Genomic DNA, 23091 nt, shown 5'->3' with positions numbered 1-23091 from the left:
TTTCTATAGGTTCTTACTAGACTAGAATATCAGAAGTTTCAGTAGCGCTCTCGTTCAACATATCCATATCTCAATTCAATTCAGTTGATCAATTCAGTGAGCACAATAACTGTTTCCATTCATATCATTGAAAAAAGTTGTACTTTTATATTGTAAAGCGAGGCAAGAGAAAACATATCATGGTAAATTTTTGTGTGATTTCTATTTTTGATTTTTTTTTTCTATTCATCACTTTGTCTTCGCGCTATACATTGCTTGACACATGCTCACGTGATTTTTATTTGTTTGTTGTTGTTTTTTTGTGTTTTTTTTTTGCAAATGTTGTGGAACTTTTAGCTTAAGCTTTGCACTCATAGTTGGATGTTGTTTATTTTTTTTCCAGGTTGAAGAGAAGGGAACAACAACTATTATCTAGCAACCAACCTGTACCTCTTCGACTTGGAATCGAAAGTACGATAAAATACGTAATTATAGTGAGAAATAGATGAATTGGTAAACAAGGAATGAGTAGAATTATTGAATGAAAGTTTTCTTTTTCTTCTTCTTCTTCATCATCATCATCATCTTCTTCTTCTTCTTTTTACAGACTATAATTTTTTTTCGATGCCTTAAATTTCAATTTGAGCTCTTCGAGAAAAAAACAACAACAACCTTTTAAATCCTGTCTTGTGACATCGGGAAAACAAAAGGGAAAACTAAAGATGAATGTCCATCATCACCAACACTGTCTTGCTCTATACAATAAATAAGTCAACTTAAGTTAGTTATGATGATGTAATATCTTGCGTTTTACACACTTTACACATCTACTTCATTTCTTCTTCAAAATTGAAGGGACAACGACAAGAAGTAACGCTACGCCCGATAGCGAATGTATCCAGATGAACGTAGAGAGCGCTATCAGACTTTCGGTCAGAACGTACGCTGCTTCAGAACTCCAGATCGCCAGGAGGAGAACGTAAACCTAAATTCAGAGAAAAGTATGAAGAAAATTTTCGGAAAGACTCAATTTATTTGCTTTGATATCTCAAATGATATCGTATAGGCCCTATATATAAATATGGAGCACAGGAAATTACTATTTACATGAAAACCTGTTGCATGTCTAACACACTACAATGCAAGAAAAATCCTTTTTAACTTCTTGAATTTTGATTCAAAATGCAATGAAATGATTTGAGCACTACCACCTGTAATTCAGTTTTTCAAGAGAGAGTGTTGATGCAGTGACGTTGAAAGTAAGAAGGACAATTGTGGTGAAAGTGGTCATACTGCTGAAAATGACATCCATTATGAAAACGATAGCATTCACACACACACATAAACAAACAAACAAACAAACAAACAAACAAAGACATACATACCTTGTTCTCTGTCTCCATATAGCCCACGTTTGGGACGCTTCGTCTGCGGAGAGCTAGAAATGAACCAATCAAAGTCGGCAGTGTAAGAAGCAGAGCCACGCCGCACGGAATAACCTCTAGGTAGAGAAGGCTCTCGCTATTTTCAAGCCAACAGAAGTTGTTGTGCCCATAATGAAAGGGACTCCCTTCTAGAAAATAACACAGCAGTGCGGCAGCCGTCACAAAGACGGCTACTGCACATGAAGGTACAGCCTGGACAATTCCGATGCTTGGATTCGAGTCAGTTGCGTCAGGCTTCCTGCCACTCAAGCGATACAGATACAGCAACAAGAAAGAAAGGAGACTGTAGTATACAGCGATGAAAGCGAAGTGACCTACGGCAGCCAGAAAGACGCAGGGGCCCGTGCCGTCAGTAATAACCAACGAAGTGATAACGAACACCGCCAGACGAAGTGAAAGGAACGCGCTCAAGATCTTGACGAAGTAGCGGCGACGTAGGTCCCACGTTCTGTCTAGCGTCACCTTGACAACGATCGTAACCATACAGACGATAGAAGTAATACTTCCCGCCAAATTAGATGTCATCATTGACGTGGTGAGCCCCAAAGATGTTTCAAGGCTACCAGTGCAAGTGACAACTAAAGTTTCATCGTAGATGAGAAAATCCTCGTCCTTGACAAGATTCTTCGTAGCAATGTGCAGGAGTCCATCAGATACCAACAAAAATTCAGTTAAATTTCGAGTTTCGAATTCACAAGTCCCTGACAGAAATGCCCTCACGAAGCAAACTGCTGAAATGATTGACCGTGTGTAACGGCTTACACCGTCTGTACTATTCGTCGACCTAAATGAATAGTGAACGTAACTCATGTAGAAATGACTCACGGTTCCATTGTGGAAACCGTTTCCAGGTGCAAAGTCTATTTCGTATACGCTGCAGTTGTTCTCTGCTGCAAGTGGGCTCGTGGACTCCACGACAACGATCAGTTCCCTAAGGTGACTACATTGTGACAGGACGCCAGAGTTGCTGGTTTGAATTGCTGATCCAATCTCGTCATCGACAAAACGAGCTAGTGGTGGATCTCTCGTGATCCGGAGAAGCGTGTCGAATAGAGAGCTGTTGGTCACCAGTAAGGCGTACCCTTCCTGAAAGGATACACATTCCAGACGTCGTCCCTGATGATTGCGTCGACAGAGATAGGACGTTCCCTGTGAAGCGTCCCTCGCCACGAGCGGGATAGATTCGGAGCATTCCATTACGGTCGCGTTGAGTTCTACACCTGTGGTCTTACCGACGCTTTTATGTATAAGAGGAGAACAGGTGTATCCTAACAGGTAATAGCCTTCTGGACAAAACAAATTGCGGCAACGTCTAAGGAAGATATCAAAGACCTGACCAGTGCCGGGACAGTCAATCTGAATTCTACCAGGATTTGTGCTAGCATCTGATAAATTTATCACCGGGGGAGGTACGGTGGCTTGCTCAAGATTATCAATAGTTCCTAAAAATGAACAATGCTTCAAGCAGAACACGTGAGGATCCTGTGGACAAATGTAGTAGCAGTTATCTGAACAGTAGTTAACAGGCCATAGACCTGGGTCGGAATCGTCTAAGTTGCATCGTAAGCAGTGTGGATTGCCGTAGTAATTGTCATCGAAGGGATTTCTTATTGGCTCGAGATAGGACGCACACGCAGCTAACAGTTGGTTGCCATTTGTTGTCGTATCATTACACCCATCTGCCACAATCACGTCCATCAAGCAGGGACGCCCATGACCTGTCGGTCCTACAGACGGCGAGTGAACTTGGAATTCACGGATCGGAAAGCCGGGAACGGAAAGTCCTAGGATCCCGTCTATGTGTACGACGGGTCCCGGAAAGTACGACTGGGTAACCGTCCATTCTTGCAATTCATCCAGCGCAAGCTCGTGACACAGAGCGCAGAAGACATTCCTGAAGACGGCGCCCCCACTGTCGAAAACCGGCAGACGACGTAAGACGTCATCTTCGCCGAAGTTATCGGACTCGCACATGGCGCGGAGATCGCCAGTATTGGTGTACGATTCCGGACATCGGGCGATCATTCGCCTACCCTTTGCCCTCTCCTCACTTGAGGAAAAAATGTCAAGTGGGTTCACCTGTTTACATTGGTAGTATTCGATTCCCGGAGTCAAAATGACTGGACGATTTCCCTGACCGGCTGCACAGGCCTGGATGTAATCGAAGCAGCAGTCGCCGAACACCGGACATGCCGAGTCACACTTGCAGTAAGAATCGGGAATGCTTTCACACCTTCCCTGGCAGGACGAGTTGCTGGAGCAGAAGCCGGCTGATACTCCCAAAACTTCAATGGCTGCAGCAAATACCAAAGAAACCAAACAACATCATAATTATTCTGAAAATATCTTTTGTTTGTTCTATACGAGTACGTATGTATACGGTAATGTTTGCGTGTGTGTGCATGGTGCATCGTATGCCTTAAGATACAATGAGACACGTATTTATATTGCATATATATATATATATATATATGTATATACACACACACACACACATATATATATATAATATGTATATACATATACAAATATCTATAAATAATATATATATATATATATATATATATATATATATATAATATGTATATACATATATAAAGGGGAACCCGGGGCAAAGAGGAACACAGGGCAAAGTGAAACACCCCCATTAAATCTATATATATTCAGTCTTGAATCTAAAGCTCATGCACCAAGATCCTTCTAGGGATGCTCCATCTTTTGATATCAGAGCTGTGTAAATGAATAATTGTATGTGTGTCTTTAGGGAAAATATCTGTTTTGCATACCTCAAAACCAAAAATTGATGACTACATATTTTATGCCAAATTATCATGCTTATCTAAAAACAGTATCTCGAAAACCATGGTAACAACGATGCATTGATTTCATTCCAATTCTATTCAGTTCAAAATGATTTTATTTCCATATAAAGTAACACAAAGTAATTTAAGCTTCCATAAATCGTGATATCAGGGTTAGCAAATATTGGCCGACGACACAGTGATGCATGTTGGGAAAATTATACATGGTTGGGGCAAAGTGGAAGGGGCAAGATGGAACATGTTAACTAATGGGCTTGTGGGTAAAATGAAGTTTGGTGCGTTTCCAAGCACCAATAGTCTGGAGCAAAGCGGAATTTTCATATTTTTTTTTTTTCAAATTCACAGTAATTGATAAAACTGATAATTTGAAAACAAATTTTACTGCCATTTGTTAGCGGTAGTCCTCAGGTAATTGTATAAACAAATATATATATATATATATATATATATATATATATATCTATATATATATATATATATATATATATATATATATATATATATATATATATATATATATATATATATATATATATATACATACATAGTTATATATACATATTCTAAACGAGCTAGCGGTCTTACCTAAGCTTTCTAACGTTGAGATCAACAACACATGTTAACGGATACTTAGCGTTGTTTGTATATCACACTGTGACGAATTCAAGGCGAATGCATATTTATATTTACCAGATAAAGTCTTGTTCAGTTTGCTCTAGAAAGATACCTGGTCCTGCGCAAAGTAATGCTGTTGAGTTCCGTTCAGATTTGAATAATACAGAGAAACAACATAAGTCTCCTCCCACGCATGGAATTTTTCATGATGAATTATCGTACAACTTACCCAAGCTGCATATCACATATGCCACATAATCACGTTGACATGGCTCGTCCGTTCCGTTGTATAATTTCCGAATCTCGCAGTCATCGATACTGTTTTCGTTACCCACACAGAAAATCTTGACGCTGTTGTTAATACCGTCTGAAACAAAGGAATTTTAAATGAAGGTTATTTCATAGGTTTACATCTTATTTGGCCCAAGGCAAGATGCAACTTTTGTGCCTTCAAGTAAAGGATTTACATGGTACAATATAAGTAAACAAACAAAACCACCTCAAGAATATGTCTTTTCTTGTTTTCTTATTTTCAGGCAATTTGCCTCAATTTCATTTATTCAGTACAAAGTGCGATTAAAATTTAATCACACTTCCCTACTTTCATGAACAATATTTCATATTGTTCATGAAAGCAGGGAGGTGGGAAGAGATCTCTTCCCACCTCCCTAATGAAAGCCTGCAAATTACAAGTCATGCTTTCCAGTAGTCTCCTCCGTTTCCCACACATTTTCTTTCATACTACAAAATCCACAGTGAATATGACTGTACCATTTCATTACACTATCAATTTCCCTTATAATTTCCCTTATCAAGAGCCTCTTTGTTTTTGTAAAATTGTGTATCAACAGAATAGACATCATGCCGTGTAAACACCTTCTTGGACATGAAATAAATGAAATGAAATGAAATGAAGTGAAATGAAATGACGCCAATAATCCTCTTGAGTTCGCACACGATCCGAATAACGATCATAAATCCATAAACTGAAAAAAAAGAAGTAACATACATGACGCTTTTTGTCTGAATATTATGTGCCGAATGCATTCATGAGTCATGATTATCTTTCTTGACTTTCCATACTTATAACACACTTTATATTCTGAAGAGAAATAACATTGTGTTATGTATGGGGGCAGGAAAGAACAAGATAATCTTACTACATTATGAGTGAGAAAAATAATTTTAGACTAGAACGAGATTAAAAAAAAAATATAGGCTGTTGAGAAGAGGAAAAGACTCGGAACTGAGAGAGAGAGAGAGAGAGAGAGAGAGATAGTGAGAGAGAGAGAGAGAGAGAGAGAGGGAGAGAGAGATGTTAGCCTTAGGTGGAATTATGTGGGTGGAGATTGGATGTAGGGACATGTCTGTCTTGATCTGCTGTGTCCTTTCATATGCAAATTATGGACAATGTATTTGCGTAATTCCCGAGCTGTTTGTCTCATTTACTGCTGACACCGAAATATACTTATCATTTTGACCTTTGTGTCAGGCTGTATTGAAGGAAGTATTTAAGGGAAAGCTAATTCTTGACAGATAGCCATCGGGTAGATTGAAGCAAACATATAACGACATTGTGAGGAATAAGCAAAGAAGTAAAATGACTAAACATCTCATTTTGATTCTCGCTTTAAAAATCTTAAATGCGGGGGTAGCATGTGGCAATGGGGTAATGAACGAACGTTTTCCTCTATCTGATGAAAAGATATGAATATTTGTACCTGAAGAAAAATGAAAGACGATTTCTGCTTGAGGATAGAAAAAGGTAATGGTCTTTGCACAATATCAATGACACAAAAAGAAAAGAAATCATCCAAAGAAATAATGCAAGGTTTTGCGAGCACTTTCATAAGCTTGTCATTCAGTTTGAAAATCGGGTCGTTTAGATTCCCTTCCCTTTGATTATCATGCTATTTACTTACGTCAGTTCACCTTCTAGAGTCACGTATTATGCACAACCCACGAGTTATGGCCTTTGTCTAAAACTCTGTTTGCATGAAATAACCTTGTTTATGTGGTGTATATATGTATATATATATCTATCCTTTTTTTTTTATTGTTCATGCAAACTGCTGTCTTGTCCCCGTACTATGGCATAAGTCAGAAAATCTATTGTTGTGGCTACGCTGAACAACGGGCAAGGAGTATCTTTGTCTTTCAGGAAAGAAAGTCTACAGGTCATTGTTCAGCTGAAGTTTCTTTTTTTTAATTATTTTATTCGTTGCAAGACTACTATTATACTCCGAACATGCATTGCAGTCAGGCAGCAATGCTAGTACATACAATCTGATTCATGACATTTTGAGAGAAGTTTCATGTGAGACAAACACAGAAAATGAAAGACTATACATAAACCAAACATTCTTCACAGGCATCTTACCGACATTGCTTTGGTTAAAGAGTAAATACGAAGTACAAATGGATAAAGAACGAATGGGAAGTACAGAAAAGAAGTGATAGAAAAAGACAGAGAGGGAGAGAGAGAGAGAGAGAGAGAGGAAGAGAAAGAGCGAGACAGACAGACAGACAGACAGACAGAAATAGAGAGACACAGAGAGAGGGAGAAGGAAATAAAGCGATAAAAAAAAAAGATACAGAAAAACGCGAGATCTTGCGGAAGACGATTACTATAGCCTTAACCAATAAACCAGGACACACCTACAAATAACATAATTCACATCGTGTTCCTGCGAGTAAAAGTTATTGACCAATGTCCCTTTGTATGACGGCAACATAGTATATGTAGCAGAGACTCATAATCAGTAAATGGGAAACAAAGGTATTGTTCCGAAAGGATTTTCTTGACGAACATATAGTCACATTGTAGAAAAGCACTGTCCGTACTCTGCGCTTACATTTTACACCAGCGATTATGTGGATACCCCTCCCCCAACCCCACCCCCCGCAGACCAATGCCCAACCTATAGAATTTGTATAGGTATCTAATTTCCAAAATGTGTGATTGATTTGTAGGAATGGAAATATTTTTCTTAAAAGTTCCTAAACGCACGCAATACAAACAACTTTTGATATTTCCCAATAAATAACTGTCTTGTGTAAAGATTTCATAAAGCAGAAGTCTAGATGAAGACTTGAGTCTTGAGAAATAAAACTAAACACGGAGTTGGTGTTACATGCAGCAGCCTACCTGGGGCGGGGGGGGGGGGGGGAGAAACTACCACCGGGCCGCCACCACCACCACCACTACCACCACAACAACAACAACAGAGGAAGCACTCGAGTGGACAAAATGACGGACTACTTTATCACGCACTAACAACATGAAATTTACTGTTGAGTGGCCTAAAATAACTTACATTTCATTTCAATTTCATTCATTTCATGTCATTTTACTGTTTCTGTATGTTACCAATAATTAACTATAACCACTTTCAAAAATATACACATGGTTCATAATAATTCATGGCTGATTTTGCACATGAAAGGTAAGCAAATCATTGTGACAGAGAACGGAGACATAATAAAAGAAAAAAAAAGTCAAGGTACCATACAGGAGGATCCCCAGTAAACCGAGCTTGATTGGGACCTCGTGTGCAAAGAAATAAATAAACCGTTTGAGTTTTAACCAACTATCGACTTACTTAACTACAACAAGAACAAACTATTTCACACAACAAAACATACACGGTCATGTGCACAGGTGATGCTAAGAAAGGAAAACGAAGAGGAAGGGGATAGCAATAAAGATGGTGAGAAAGAACAGGAGAGAAAGAAATAGAAAGACTCCTCGTTCACTGTACAATAATACACTGTACAAATACAACACTATTGCAGGTGCATTGACCCTGTTGCCAGGTAACGGCTGGGTGAAGCAACGTACAGACCACTTACTTGTACATGAAGAACTCGCCACTTCTCGCATTTTGACATATATTGCGAAGTCAGTTAATCCCGTTTAGCAATTTATGAATAAGAAACTAAATCAAAACAACAACAACGAAGGACTCGTCATCTGGGCACTTGTTCAGTAATGCATTCTTTTTTTTATGTAATAGCAGTTCTCACGCACAGAAAACTAAAGAGATCATTCTGTCGTTTTGGTTTTAAGTGCATTCTAGAATTTTATACAAACAAGGAAACAGACACATTTGAATTTTGATACTGGCGCATTCGATACCTAATAGGAGATGTCACAGACCTTTATTACCTTGGTAATATGAAATGCAGCATTGCAATCATTGGTTATAAATTATGAGTCTTCTGTTTCGCTGCATCTTCGTTTCCAAACGGGGGCTCCTCCTTAAGCCTCCTTAGGGCGGCCGTGCCGTTGGCTCAGTCGGTAGCGCGTCTGCCTCACGATCCTAAGGACCCGGGTTCGACCCCGAGTATGGACTGAGCAATGTTGTGTGTAAACATACCGTCCCCTCTAGCAAGAGGTAAAATACTCTGTCCCTCGGATAGGACATAAAATGGAGGTCCCGTGTATGAGAGAGTCACAGCTCATGCACGTAAAAGATCCCGCTTCATTCATTCATCTCAAAGAGCTGCAGGGTGTTTAACCCGGTGAAGTGGTCCCACCTCACATCCAATTGGACCCTATGGAAGACCAGCTTAGCATAGCTGAATATGGGCTATCCAGCCATCTTCTCAGATGGTAATGAACAAACAAACAAACAAACAAACAAACAAACAAACAAACAAACAAACAAACAAACAAACAAACCATTTAACTGTTCGATACTTTGAAATCACTTGCTGTAATAAACTGTCTTTATTCTTGGAGATTAAAACGGAGAATGGAAATGTGCTGCATCTTTCAGTCGCCTTACAAGATTAGTTTGATCTTACCTATTTCGGATTGAACCTGCCTTGTCCCGATTTCTAGAACGCCCTCGAATCCGAGTTGTCTGCAAATGACATTGCCATCACGGGGGTCCCAAGAATCATGGTCACCGCACACCATCGACCACTCCTCAGAGAGATCAGGCAACATTAGCTCTACCACGCCCTCTCGTGGTGACCCCTCTCCATCAATAAGTCTCAATTGGGTCATTCCTGTATTGGGGGAAATTCGGTCTTAGAATAGAATACACTAATTTGAATGGGATTCCCTCTCTCTCTCTCTCTCTCTCTCTCTCTCTTTCTTTGTGTTCTTGTTGTTTTTTATTTATTTATTTTTTTGGTGAGCTATAAAAGCGCAATTTTCGACAAGTCAATGTCGGTCAAATAGTTTTAAAGGACATGCTCGCCTAAACACAGCTAAAAGTTGTGTACCTTCAAAGTTTCTGCGCAGCCATTGCTGGATGAGAAGACCACTAGGGTTTGTGATGACACGTGTGTACAACGATATAAAGAGAATTTCTTATTTCTTTAATGCATATTCCCGTGACTTGTTACTGACACCTGTTGCCTGTTAAAGGTAATAATGTTTCCCCCTCATACCGAAAGAGGCAAGGGCGACGGAAGCGGGGGGGGGGGGGGGGGGGCGCAGGGGTGGCACGAGTTTTTGCCCCCCCCCCCCAAGTGCCCCCTGTAACAAATAATTGATCACTTATTTAAAGACCAAAATAAAGGCACATTTCTTGCCTAAATGTTGTCATTTCATAACTGAAAATGCAAAATTTTCGCCCCTAACGGGGCGAAAATTATAATACACTAACAACATTCACTATTGTATCTATACACTAATAGTAACTTATGAGTAAATTTAGTATAGATGGTAGCCTCGTGTCCTCGAGTGTGCCCGCTGAAACATACCTTTAGTAAACCTTACATTTTTCATTTTCTTCTTTACTTTCTAGCAGTATAAGAATATTTTTTGTTTGTTTGAACGATGCAATCACGTTTAAGCTTTTAATGAGTACATTTCAGATAAATGGCAAAGTGAAAGTGGCTCGCTCGTTCTGCCCGTACTTATAGTAAAATGAAAAGTTTTCATAAGTTATTATCATAGTCCTTCGCAGTGATTTATTTTACTATGTTTAATTCCTCAGAAATTTAATTTGACATGCTCTAAAAAAAGCAACTTTTATACTCTGTTTTTACAAAACTCGCTCCCTCCCCGAGGATCTCACACCATCACATTATTATGTACTCCCGTATGTTATAATCATAGTCCTTTCAACTGATATTTTTCAATATGTTAATTCCCTAGAAATTTGCTTTTAAATGCTCTATAAACGCGACTTTTATACTCTGTTTTGAAAAGAAGTCCCTACCGTAGGAGGGGATATCCCCCTCCCACACCCTCCCCCCGCTCGGTCGCTTCGCTCCCTCGCCGAGGATCTCACACCATCACATTATTATGTACTCCCGTATGTAATAATCATAGACCTTCGCACTTATTATTTTTCACTATGTTTAATTCCTTAGAAATTTGCTTTTAAATGGTCTATAAACGCGACTTTTATACTCTGTTTTTACAAGAAGTCCCTACCGTGGGAGGGGATATCCCCCTCCCACACCCTCCCCCCCGCTCGGTCGCTTCGCTCCCTCGCCGAGGATCTCACACCGTCACATTATTATGTACTCCCGTATGTTATGATCATAGTCCTTCCAACTGATTTTTTTTTTTCAATATGTTAATTCCCTAGAAATTTGCTTTTAAATGGTCTATAAACGCGACTTTTATACTCTGTTTTTACAAGAAGTCCCTACCGTGGGAGGGGATATCCCCCTCCCACACCCTCCCCCCGCTCGGTCGCTTCGCTCCCTCGCCGAGGATCTCACACCATCACATTATTATGTACTCCCGTATGTAATAATCATAGACCTTCGCACTTATTATTTTTCACTATGTTTAATTCCTTAGAAATTTGCTTTTAAATGGTCTATAAACGCGACTTTTGTACTCTGTTTTACAAAAGCTCCCTACAGTGGGGGGAGGGGGGTATCCCCCTTTCCACAACCCCCCCCCCGCTCGCTTGCTTCGCTCCCGCGCCGAGGATCTCACATCGTCACATAATGTGCCCCCGTCGAGATTTTGCCCCCCCCCCAAAAAAAAAAACAAAAACAAAAAACAAACAAACAAACAAACAAACAAACAAACAAACAGAAGTGTTCCGGCGCGCTTGGAAAGAGGTGAGTCAAGAACTCTTTCATTTCAGTAAAAATATGAAAATATGTTGAATTCTGTTTATATTTTCTTTGCATAGTAGTGCTGCAGTGACGTCACAAACTGTCGCATCCTTTTCATCCAGCGATGGCTGCCCTGAAGCTTTATAGAAATTCATAACTTTTAAACGGATTGTCCAATCTTTCTCAAACTTTCACCCGTGTGTCCTGTATGCATTCGCTCAGTCTACCTACATTTGGTTGAATTTGTCCCTTAAACTGTCATCAAAATCGAATCTAGATTAAGTGATTTATGGCTCTTGTGGTTTCCCTCGTTTTCGTTTTTACGGAAGGCCAATTTTTGTCCAAATTTGATAAAACATTATACCATGTAGGTTGGTCTGATTTTACGTTAAAATCACAGCACATTTTGAGATGATGAAGGATTCAGTTTATTTTTTTAAGATTCATGCAGCTACAACAGTAATTTAACATAAATTAGCGAAACGCAAAGAGTAATTACTAGTCCACGTAAACTTATTGCAGTGTTTTAATGATTTGCTATCAAGACTTAGAGTTTTTCAATTTCAAAGGAAAATCGATCTATTTAGTAGATTCGTGAACAGTGATAACGAAAAAAAAAAGACTGGCCGGTGACCTCATTCCCTAATCTCATTTTCTTGACCATTTTGACTAGTTTCGCCATTTCTTGGAAAGATGCAAAAGTTTCAAAAAAACAAACAAACAACTAAACTCTATTCATCTGTTTACTGTCATTGTTCTGTTTGTGTGAATCAGCTAGAATTATATTGGCCATAGAGTACAATTCTACTTTAAAATCATTGTTTATCACTGGGAGCAGTTATTCAACAGAATAATAAAAAAAGTTCGAGTTATCATATTTGATGCATATGTGTAGGTCACGCATATCACAAAATATCCTACCATATTACAATTTCGCAATACAACCTATATACAGGGAGATATCACTATTTTTCTCAATAAACCATACTGCAGACGGTTTAGTCTAGAAACAATTTTGATAAAATTATCATTCACATTTTGTACACTTATCAATACTAAATATCGAGTACACTGATTAACATTTTCACATTGGTTATTTCTATCCTTAATTCACAATTTAAAACTATTTTGAAGCACTAACGCTGGCTTTTTGTTTCATCTGCAAATTGTAAACAGTGGCTTGCATCCGAGCGCTTTTCATCGAGACTTACCGCCAGAGGTTGTGGGCTCGGTTTCCCCGCCCCATACAGGCGGACATGACGCCAGCAGGACGCTCAGTAGGATGATACGTACGCCTGACGTCACAAACATCGCAGACATGATTTCCTCTCTGGTGGAAGATTTGGAGAGGAGGACGAGTTTTCAATTTTTTCAGTTTTTCAATGCAATCCAGTGAGAAAATGTTCACTATTTACATCTGCCCCACGACATATTTCTTATGAAGTGTTTGATCTCAAACGTGTTAACTCCATTCTTTCTGTGGCATTGAATGGCAAATTGGCATTGAAAATGGCATTGAACCCCCTTTTATGCGATCAAACTAGGTCTTTATGATAGTATACACTGTATATATACTTTTTTTACATAATACAGAGGAACATACAAATCTCTTTTCGATATGGAATGTTACTTGGCACAGCAAAGATTAATGGACAACTTTATGAACACAATCACTTCATTAAACAAAAGCCCCAAACGCTTGCCATACATTGACTTTATGTATCTCATTTACAATGCAGATGTAATCTTTCAATATGCTGTATAAAAACGTACGGGTACGTGTACGAGTAAATTCATTATCATATCAGTGATATCAGCTGCAAACGTATGCGATCGACCTAGAAAACAAAATGTCTCTCCATCTACCCTTACATGTACCTACTGTACATGTGACCTTACCTTCCTTTCGTAGTCCTCAAGATTCTGTTAACCACTTGACTTAGATTGATCTCGGTTGTCCTTTCCAGTTCAGATTGCGAAACGCATATTAACGCAGATTGATAACTGCGAGACGATAGTTTGAAAATACATTAATCCTCCATCGTAATCAATTATGATATTGTGAATATATGTAGGTCATTAAAAACCTCCAAGAAATTTGATATCGGTTGCTCTCGTCTCTCTCTATCTCTCTCTGATCACAACACGCAGCGTAAGGGATCCATTTGCTAGAAAGAGGAAATTCGTTCGAGAGGGAAATTTTATACCCACGCTCTAAAACGGTTCATTTACATACGATAACACAGGAGAGCTGTTTGTCGAGTTGACTTAATCAAAAAGCAATCTAGGTGTGCAGTAAGTTGACTAAATAAAAACACCGTCATTTCTCTTAACGTTAATAGATGCTCTGCCTTTAGCATCCCATTAATTTGGTTTTTCGTTCGCAAACCGAAAGCTATTTTGTTGCTCTTACTGCCGAAAGGGGCAAATGCTGTATCAATAATGGCGGGAATCTATGAAGGCTGTCGCTTCTAGTAGGCACATGGCCATTTTCATCAAAGAAAAAGGAGAGGAATATTGTGCTTGTGCCATTTACGTCCCGGAGATAGCTAACTAACCATCACCGATACAATTTCAAAGTGGTTTAAGAACCCCCAGTCTGTTGTCTGTTTGCATAGAGTAATATTGAACGTAGTCTTGGAAATTCAAGTTTATTATTAAATGTCAGCCATATTTCCCTTCCTGTAATGAAATATCTTTATCATATCATCATAGTATTATGTGTGCAACCTTCTCTTCAACGTTATCTCTGTTCACCGGGATTAATAATAAAAAAAATTGTCCAGAATGTTCAGTGCTGAAACAAAAAACAAACAAACAAACAAACACACAAAAACACACACAAATAAAAAGACCACATTGTCCTCGCAGGGGATAGTCTATGGAGACGAGAGAAGACAGGATGTTGGTGACAGGGAAGAGGTCGTTTAACCCTCTGCTCGCCACATCAATTTCTTGCCCATAGGCTTGTGTGTGAACTTTGTGCTCATCTGACTCACTGGCACAGAAAGTGTTAAAGAGACAGACACCGAGAAAGATAGAGAGAGAGAGAGAGCGAGCCCAGCACTACCACGGACTCAACCTAATCCTAGCTGGTTATCTTGCTATTCTCTATTCTTGATTTACATATTCTATTCAATTTGTATGCAGCACAACCTTTTGTTTTTATTTTGATTATTCATTCATCAACACGCCACAAGGCAGTGGGTTTTTAGCTGGACTATCTGAGAGATTTTCATAATCCCAGTTGGCCTCACAGTCCGTGCATTCTTTTCTTCTTTAATCGTAGTCGCGTTTGCATGTGTCTTAAAACTATGATAATGTCATAACCTCGTACCTCCGCCTCATGTATAATTTCATTGACAGGCTATATGCGCTAAATAGTATCGTGTCGAAGTTTCTCCCTACCTTTACCTGTCAGATAAGAAAACGTTTCTGGAGAAGGCTGTCAGACTCTCTTCTTGTCGGAACACCTCAACAAATTGTCTCCTGAAGCCATCCATTTGCGAATTCAGATAGTATGCTTGCACCGATACTCTAACGACTTCTTGCTTCCTCATTTTAAATAATCTAGAGAAAAGCTTACTTTGTTTGAGACAAATTACCTCGTCATTTCTGTGTACTTGCTGATGTGCATTTCAATAATCATTCTAGATACATTTGACATAATATGTAAAAGACCAAAATCTAAAGCTCCACCTTTTAAACCATTTTTTTTTTTGGTCACATAAATTTTAACTTGAAGCTTCGAGACCGATTTTACCCAAGCACCTACGAAATCCGATTCATGCGTTGTTTCACCATATCGTGGCGCCATCTTGCGATTACTCTCCTTTCTCCCGCGTTCATTCGCTTCGGCAGAGTTCGCTTTCATCATGCCACATGGGCCAGGGGGTGCGTTGCTTCTGGCATTGTTGAGCTTCTTATGGACTCCAAAGCTCTCGGCGGGGCAAGAATCCACGACCATGTCTTCACTAGGCCTGGAAAGCGGCTGGACTCGTGAGTTGACTAATTTTTACATGAATTTTCATTTCATTTCATTCATTTATTTAAGCACGACAACATACTTCAGTCCGGCACACACATTTCGACAGAAACAAACATGATCAATCAAAGATAATAATGTACAATTACTATACAAGTACATTGCCATAGTTTCAATTCAATTCAATTTCAATTTCAATTTATTTTCATATTTCTCGATGAAAAATTACATCAAATATAACAAAATTAAATGAAATACATGACATACATAGAATATAGCAAATATATAAAACATAATAGTGGTCGATCTGTTAAGTTTGGAATCTGTGAATGAATGCTAAAGAAATATGAAGGAACCTACTTAAAAGCGAGCTTGTTGAGCGCAGGTCCCAGTTAAAAACGAGTTTAAGATTGAGAAGGGGAGCACGGGTACAACAATGATCGGAACATAAGAGAAAAACAAAATAAAAAAGTACAATTATACAGTTATATAACAAATTCTTCTCTAGTGCAGGTTAGGGGTCAGAAAAGCCACATGCTGTAAGCGGATGAACCATTGTCGTTCTGGCAATACAATATGACTTAATATACAATAGCAATGATACCGTTTAGACAGTATTAGAAATGTGTACATTGCGTGTATTAAGAAGGGAACACATGCACCTGCAAATCCAGAAAAAAAAAGACATTCAATAACCAGTTGCAGTGCAATGAGAATGTGAAATACCAGCTGTTTCCTCGTCCCAGCTATCTTTAAAGAAGGAAAAAATATACATAACACAGTGATAGAATTTGAGGGCGCAAACAGCTGGGCTCTTAAAGTCTGGTTTAACATGACAACAACCCTGGAGTACAGTATAGCGGGATAGTCATGGACAGCACAAAACAGAATTTCAGTGAGCTGATGTAGCGTAATTATTCAATAAATACTGTCTTAATTTGCATTTGAAGGATGATAGTGATAAACAACCTTTGATTTTAAACTATTGCCATAGTTTAAAATGAAAGAGACGAAAACAAAGGAGAGTTAAGGAGAGAGAGACACACACACACACACACAGAAAGAGAGAGAGAGAGGGAGAGAGAGAGAGAGGAGATAACGAGAGAGAAGCGCATGCAAAGCGAAAAAAAAAACTGAGAAAAGTTGTCTGTTAACAGTTTCGGTTAAATGCATTTTTAAAGCTTACAAACGTTGGTTTTTGTTTCAGTTCCAAGGGTAACTTATTCCAATATATTGATCCAGAATATGTCAAACTTTTATGTTTGAAACAAGACTTAGTCTTAATCAAAGGTAACACAGAATTTAGCGATGAATTCCTTACGTTATAGCAGAAAACTTTGAATTAAAACATATCTAACAAATATTTGGGACAAAGCTTGTGTGCAATTTTATACGTAATATGTATAGTATGTTTATTTTGTCTCTTATCCAGCTTATCAATGGGTAGTGCTGTGTATAATAATTCGGTAGGGAACCTAGCTTGGACTTTTAGTACAGCACGCAGTGATCTATTTTGACAATTAAATGTTAAAATTCTTGTACTATTTCTATGAAAACTTGAAGTACATTTTTACTCCGAGATCAATAGCAGTATACATTGATTGGGTGCCATCTCATGTTTTAAATATGATATTTAGTACTTTAAATGTGTGCATGATTACAGAACGTGGTCTATTACAGTAAATTTTGAACTGCTAGTAAATCACGTCCAATGCAGAACACAGGATCTATACACTCTGAAAGATATTAGAAGATTGCACTGGACGAATAGGAAAACCATGAATGTTTCGTGATGGCATTTCACCCAATCGGAAATCATGTTTTGAATGCACTTACTTTTCAAAATGTGAGTCTGTGGTTCATTTTTCATATCTAATCGTAGAATACATCTCACTTCTTCCAAAATATTTCCGGTCCTTCAAATCCATTTCAAGTCACCATTTTGAATGCTGCAGGCTTAATACATTCATCAAAAGCTTTATGGCGGTTTTGTACAATCGGTTTTTTTTTTTTTTTTTTTTTTTTTGATAAAGCGCGACTATCCTGCTTTAGCCGCAGCACCTTTTCGCTTCAGGAATGTCATACAAGCGAGTTTCAGTCGCTGATTGGGTCTTCATCCCACGATATAAATTTGCCTTATCTGTGACCTAACATCTCTGAATTTCATGAATAATGTTTCCATATGTATATATAATATGCATAGTTTAGCTGCACTTTACAGAACTGTAATTTTTTGATACGAAAAATGGTATAACTTGTTTTGTGTTGTTTCTGTTTTTGTTTTATTCTTGCACTCAAGGATTCCGTAAGATTTGATTTAAAATCATTCTAATTCCAGACCAAAATGCTGGACCTAACGGTTTATTCTTACAATCGCTTCAAATCTCTGCAGTGGACTTTGGCGACGCCAGTGTATCCATATGCAATGCATCTCACCTGTGCAGCACCAGGGACCCACCATGCGTTGATGGACCAGTTATCGACCACGTGGCCTGTTACTGCGATAAGTTCTGTGTAGTCTTTGACGACTGCTGCGTTGACTACGCCGACATGTGCATCGGCGAGCCGCAGGGATGGAGCGGAAACGTATCTCAAAGCGAACTCTATGAAAGTGCGTCCCTTCTGATCGATGTCGCCGACGAAATTGGGAAGCCACCTGAAATGTACAAATGTAACACGTTCTCGCATGCCAGTCCTCTTATGAAGGCAGGGTATTTGGTAGTGTCGCACTGCGCCAATGCTTCTGTTGAATGCGACCAGGGCGCCAATCATCCCTTCTATTCAACATCAAATGAAGAATTCATGCGACTCTTTATTCCAGTAACGTCCCCAAGTTCTGGGATTGGGTATAAAAATGTGTACTGCGCGATGTGTAACGGTGAGACGGGGCCAATGGAGTACTGGCAGCTGTCGGTTGAAGAAAGCGATCACGTAGAGATCCCGGATGATCTCCCTCTAATGAACAAACTATTCATCGCCCTCTTCTCGTTCAGCAATGTCCTTTGGAGCCCTCCATCCTCCGTTAGCACAAAGTTGGTTCGGTCTTGCACCGAAACAACCGTGACCCAGTGCTCGCAAGGAGAGACCGCGAGTCAAGCCATTTGCGACACCGTGACGGCACACATTCGCCTGTACGACGGGGGACTCGCTGACGGGGATGTGTATCATAATGAACTCTGCGTACAATGTTCTAGATTGGATGATTACCGTCTTACTTGTACCAGCGGTTTGGCGCTCTTGATAAGGCAGCAAGCTATCAAAGAAATCGACTTGAGCGGAATCGGTGTGCTTCCTCTGTCGACCATTATTGATTTCACAGGATCGACGAGGATTGTTATAAGCCAAGACCATCAAGAGCAGGTGTTTACTTCCTGCCAAGAAGGGCATGCCTTTAACTCAGACCTTGGGCTTTGCGTACCATTATCATGCGCAGAGGGCTACATTCTCCAAGGAAACCAATGCATAAGAGAGGCAGAGGTTGTGGATGACTGCCCCGGGAATACGCAGGAGTGGGTACTCCGGTTTCATCCAGATGGCTTGCCGACGTGTCGTGCAAGGTTTGCCCTGATTCTGGAATGTCTGCGCCAAAATAGCTTACCGGTGGAATTGACAAGAATTCTGTCAGCCTCGGAAATGGACTCTAACTGTTCGTATAGCTTGTTGGTGAACGCATCGAGAATTGTCGCCACCCGGGAAACGAGAGATGCTCTTGACCAATTTATGGTTGGCAATTCTTCTAAGGCATCACCTTTTATCACATGCTCTGTAGCTCATGTCGAGATGTATCTCTCCTGCATGACAAAATACGAGGAAGAGTGTGCCATCCCCTTGGACGTATTTCCATTAAGCGCTACTCGCAGAGATGAACAAGGACGAACAGAGTACTACGTGGAAGATACACATCGATGGTACTCACACCACGAAGGTGTGGGAAGAATAACTTACGATGCAGACAATGAGCGAATCGGCCATGTCTTTGTATGTGACGACAAGCTACTTCTTTGCCCCTTTCTCCAAATGAATATCTCACTGTTCAGATTCAGTAACGCGTCAACGAGCATAATTCACGCCCCCACCGGTCGAACTGTTCTTCAAGAGCAATACAAGATCTTGACTAACGGCATAATTCTTGTCTGCTCTCTCTTCGAAAGCGATGGATTCATCAACAAGACACTTACAACCAAAATCTTTGGGTTTGCCCTGGGTCAGTCAGTTGTTAGCACCGTAGGTTGTGCCATATCTCTTGTGAGTCTGTTTCTCACGGTTTTAACGTACGCTCGATTCAGAGTGATGCGCTTCAGCGTGTCCAGTAAATTAATCATGAGCCTATGCGTGGCCATTTTCACGGGTCAGCTGCTACTTCTTCTTGCAGGATTGGCCGATGAAAACCGAGGTTTGTGCGTAACGGTTGCAGCCTTAACCCACTACGTTTGGCTGGTCGCCTTTGCCCTGTCGTTCACTTTAGCCTACGACCTCAATCGCACTTTCGGCTCCGACACAATCACTCGGTCTGCCGAGAACGACCCCAAGCTTTACCTCTTCTATGCCGGTCACTCACTCGGAACCCCACTGCTGGTGGTGCTTCCCTGTTTGGTGATCCAAAGCCTGAAGAATGGCAGCGCCATCTACGCCAAGGACGGCATTTGCTGGATTTCCGACTTCTTTCCTATGTTGCTGTCGTTTGGACTGCCTATAGCCATAACGCTCTTGCTCAACGCCGTTCTCTTCACGCAGACCGTTATCAGCATATACAAGACCAAACGGTACTCCAGAAGGGTTCTTTTTCACAACTTTCAAAAGAGCACCTTTGAGGAAAACAAGAAGGAGCTACTTATCTATTTTAAGGTGAGTTGTCAATGGATTCGTTATTTTTGTTTGTACAACAGCACAAATGTTATGTACTGGAGAATGATTTCAATTGATTTTGTTGCATGTAAATGCTATTTGTATATACTGAACTTGTAGCTTGTAATTCATGTGTTACTTTACATTGTCATAAATGGATGTTGTAAGCACAACACTGTATGATTTGCGTGGAAACGTAATAAATGAAATGAAATATATCACTAAAGAACGTAAAATAGCAAGTGGAAATTTGTATCGAAAATTAGAAAGTCATAGAGCACTACTGTGCAAGAAGTAACGTTAACTAATGCTCACGCTTTCAAACGAGCACAACCGTCACTGAGAGCAATAACAATGACAGAGTTCTGATATTGTGAATCTTTGTAACAAAAAGTAAAGAAAAAAAGAAAATCTAACCGCAATGAAGCTTGGCCGAGGCTTAGCATAACACATGCATAAATCATTCGAAAGTATTGAATTAAACAATATGAGTAATTAATATATAATTACAGACGTATGTAAAGTTTTAACATACCTTTGGACTACCTTCACTGTTCGATGTTGCTTAAGAGGCATTGCAACCACTATTAGTAAAGCGCAGAGAGACGTGAACAGTATGTCTTACGCGTATTAGAATATTATTGTTAATCATTGTTGTTAATAATTTTATTATCATTAAAACCATTCTCAATAAACACTCATTCATTCCTTTGCAATTGCCTCTCTACCCTCTATAGATATCCTCTTTAATGGGCTTCACTTGGTTTGTGGGTTTCGCCGCCGTAATCGTCCAGCACGAGGTTGCATGGTACATATTCATCATTCTGAACTCGCTCCAAGGCGCTTATATCTTTCTCTCCTTCATATGCAACGCCCGCGTCTGGCGGCTGTGGACGAGTGGAAGCAGGGATAAACTCGGCGGCTCCTCGGTCAAAAAGTCCTCGTCTGAGCTGGGGGAGGAGATGGCTACCAGGTCCAACGCTGTTTTAACTTGCACCATCGTCGACAGCGCTGGCCTCTCCAACGGGGACGAGATGCGGGGGGAAAACGACAAATCCGAGAATGCGAGAAACACCAGCGTAAAATCAAACGACACAGCAGCCCCCATCCTCGTGGGCGAGAATCCCATGTCGGGGAGTGTGAAGGGGAGAGTGGGGAAAATGGTGCACTTCTGAGTTGAAAATTAACTACAGCAGCAACAATGCAACGCTCGATTCACTTATTTAAAATTGATACATTTGAGACTTGATAATACATCAAACTGTGCCCAGTCAAAGGGGTAAGAAACGAAGATTCAGTCAGCAGGCCTTTATGATGTGAAGAAAACTACAAAACAGACCGAGCTATGCGCTACAAAAATTAGAATATTTTCTGAAAATGAAATCACACGCACACGTCATTGAATAGCAGAGGGACAATTCAACAGGAAGATGAGGCAGGCGTGAGATAATTCAAAATCAACTTTGTATCAAGTCACACCAATTATTGTTATTGATGAACTTGCTGAGACAGATTAATGCAGAAAGTTTAAATGAGTAACATAGTGCAGAATTAATCCTCATACATCGAGAACGACTCTTCTCACCCATCTAAGAGTAGCAATGTTTGTAGACTCAGACTGGTTCACTATTGAACCGAACTGCTTCTCTAGAAGACATGACTGAAAAGAAAATTGCCAATAACGACATCTGCTACCGCTATTTAATAGTGGCAATACTTAGAGGATTTTAACAAACTCTGTGCCACTCTAGCTTCTGTCCATTAGTATGTGTTTGAAATTCGTGCATATTTTGACTCATTGGCACACAAGTAGTAAGGAATGACTTGCACTGTAAATAAGATATCTACAAGAAATAACGAAACAACAACAAAATACAACTTCTGCACCTAGTAGTGCACACCTACAGTAGTTGTAATTTGCTGAAACTTTTTGTCATAAAAGTTTCAAGACAAGCAATTTCCGTATTGACTTGTCTGTTTTCTCACAAAGGAAAAGGTCATAATGCCGGAGCATTTGGCACTTTATTTTTCCCCTCTTTTTTTTTTTTTTTTTTTTTTTTTTTTTTTGCTTTCAGTGAAACACTTGCTCATGAAAAAATACTAAATTGGTATATGGTCTTAGAGAATTCTACCGGTATGTGGAACATCTTCTTTTGTTGTTGTTAAGAATAGCATTTATAGCTTTCAGCAAACTTTGCAATGGTCCAACTTTAGCATTGAGAATGCACCTGTAATGCACTAGCACTATTAAAAAAAAAAAGGTTGATCGTTTTCCATGTACACATCACTAGAACTAGCACTATTAAAAAAAAAAAAAGTTGATCGTTTTCCATGTACACATCACTTTGTGATTGATGTGTGA

At 39.6% G+C, this 23091-nt stretch overlaps 1 protein-coding gene across 1 annotated transcript; it reads left to right on the top strand.

The window, feature by feature from the left end:
• Positions 1 to 15864: 15864 nt before the first annotated feature.
• On the top strand, positions 15865 to 21904 carry LOC140239670 (uncharacterized). The gene is made up of 3 exons (XM_072319500.1): positions 15865 to 15898; positions 18277 to 20729; positions 21467 to 21904. Exons 1-3 carry the CDS (start codon positions 15865 to 15867, stop codon positions 21902 to 21904), a joined length of 2925 nt encoding a protein of 974 aa, XP_072175601.1.
• The last annotated feature ends 1187 nt before the right edge of the window (positions 21905 to 23091 follow it).

This window comes from Diadema setosum, chromosome 16 (assembly GCF_964275005.1).
Source record: "Diadema setosum chromosome 16, eeDiaSeto1, whole genome shotgun sequence".
Lineage (NCBI taxonomy): Eukaryota > Metazoa > Echinodermata > Echinoidea > Diadematoida > Diadematidae > Diadema > Diadema setosum.
The sequence above is the reverse complement of the archived record's forward strand: the minus strand, read 5'-3'. Positions and strand labels throughout refer to the sequence as shown.

Excerpts from the sequence above, each read along its gene's own strand:
- LOC140239670 (XM_072319500.1), top strand. The coding sequence starts at position 15,865 with ATGTCTTCACTAGGCCTGGAAAGCGGCTGGACTC. Across the intron at positions 15,899-18,276 it reads CCTGGAAAGCGGCTGGACTC|TGGACTTTGGCGACGCCAGT; the intron begins GTGAGTTGACTA and ends AAATCTCTGCAG. Across the intron at positions 20,730-21,466 it reads AGCTACTTATCTATTTTAAG|ATATCCTCTTTAATGGGCTT; the intron begins GTGAGTTGTCAA and ends TACCCTCTATAG.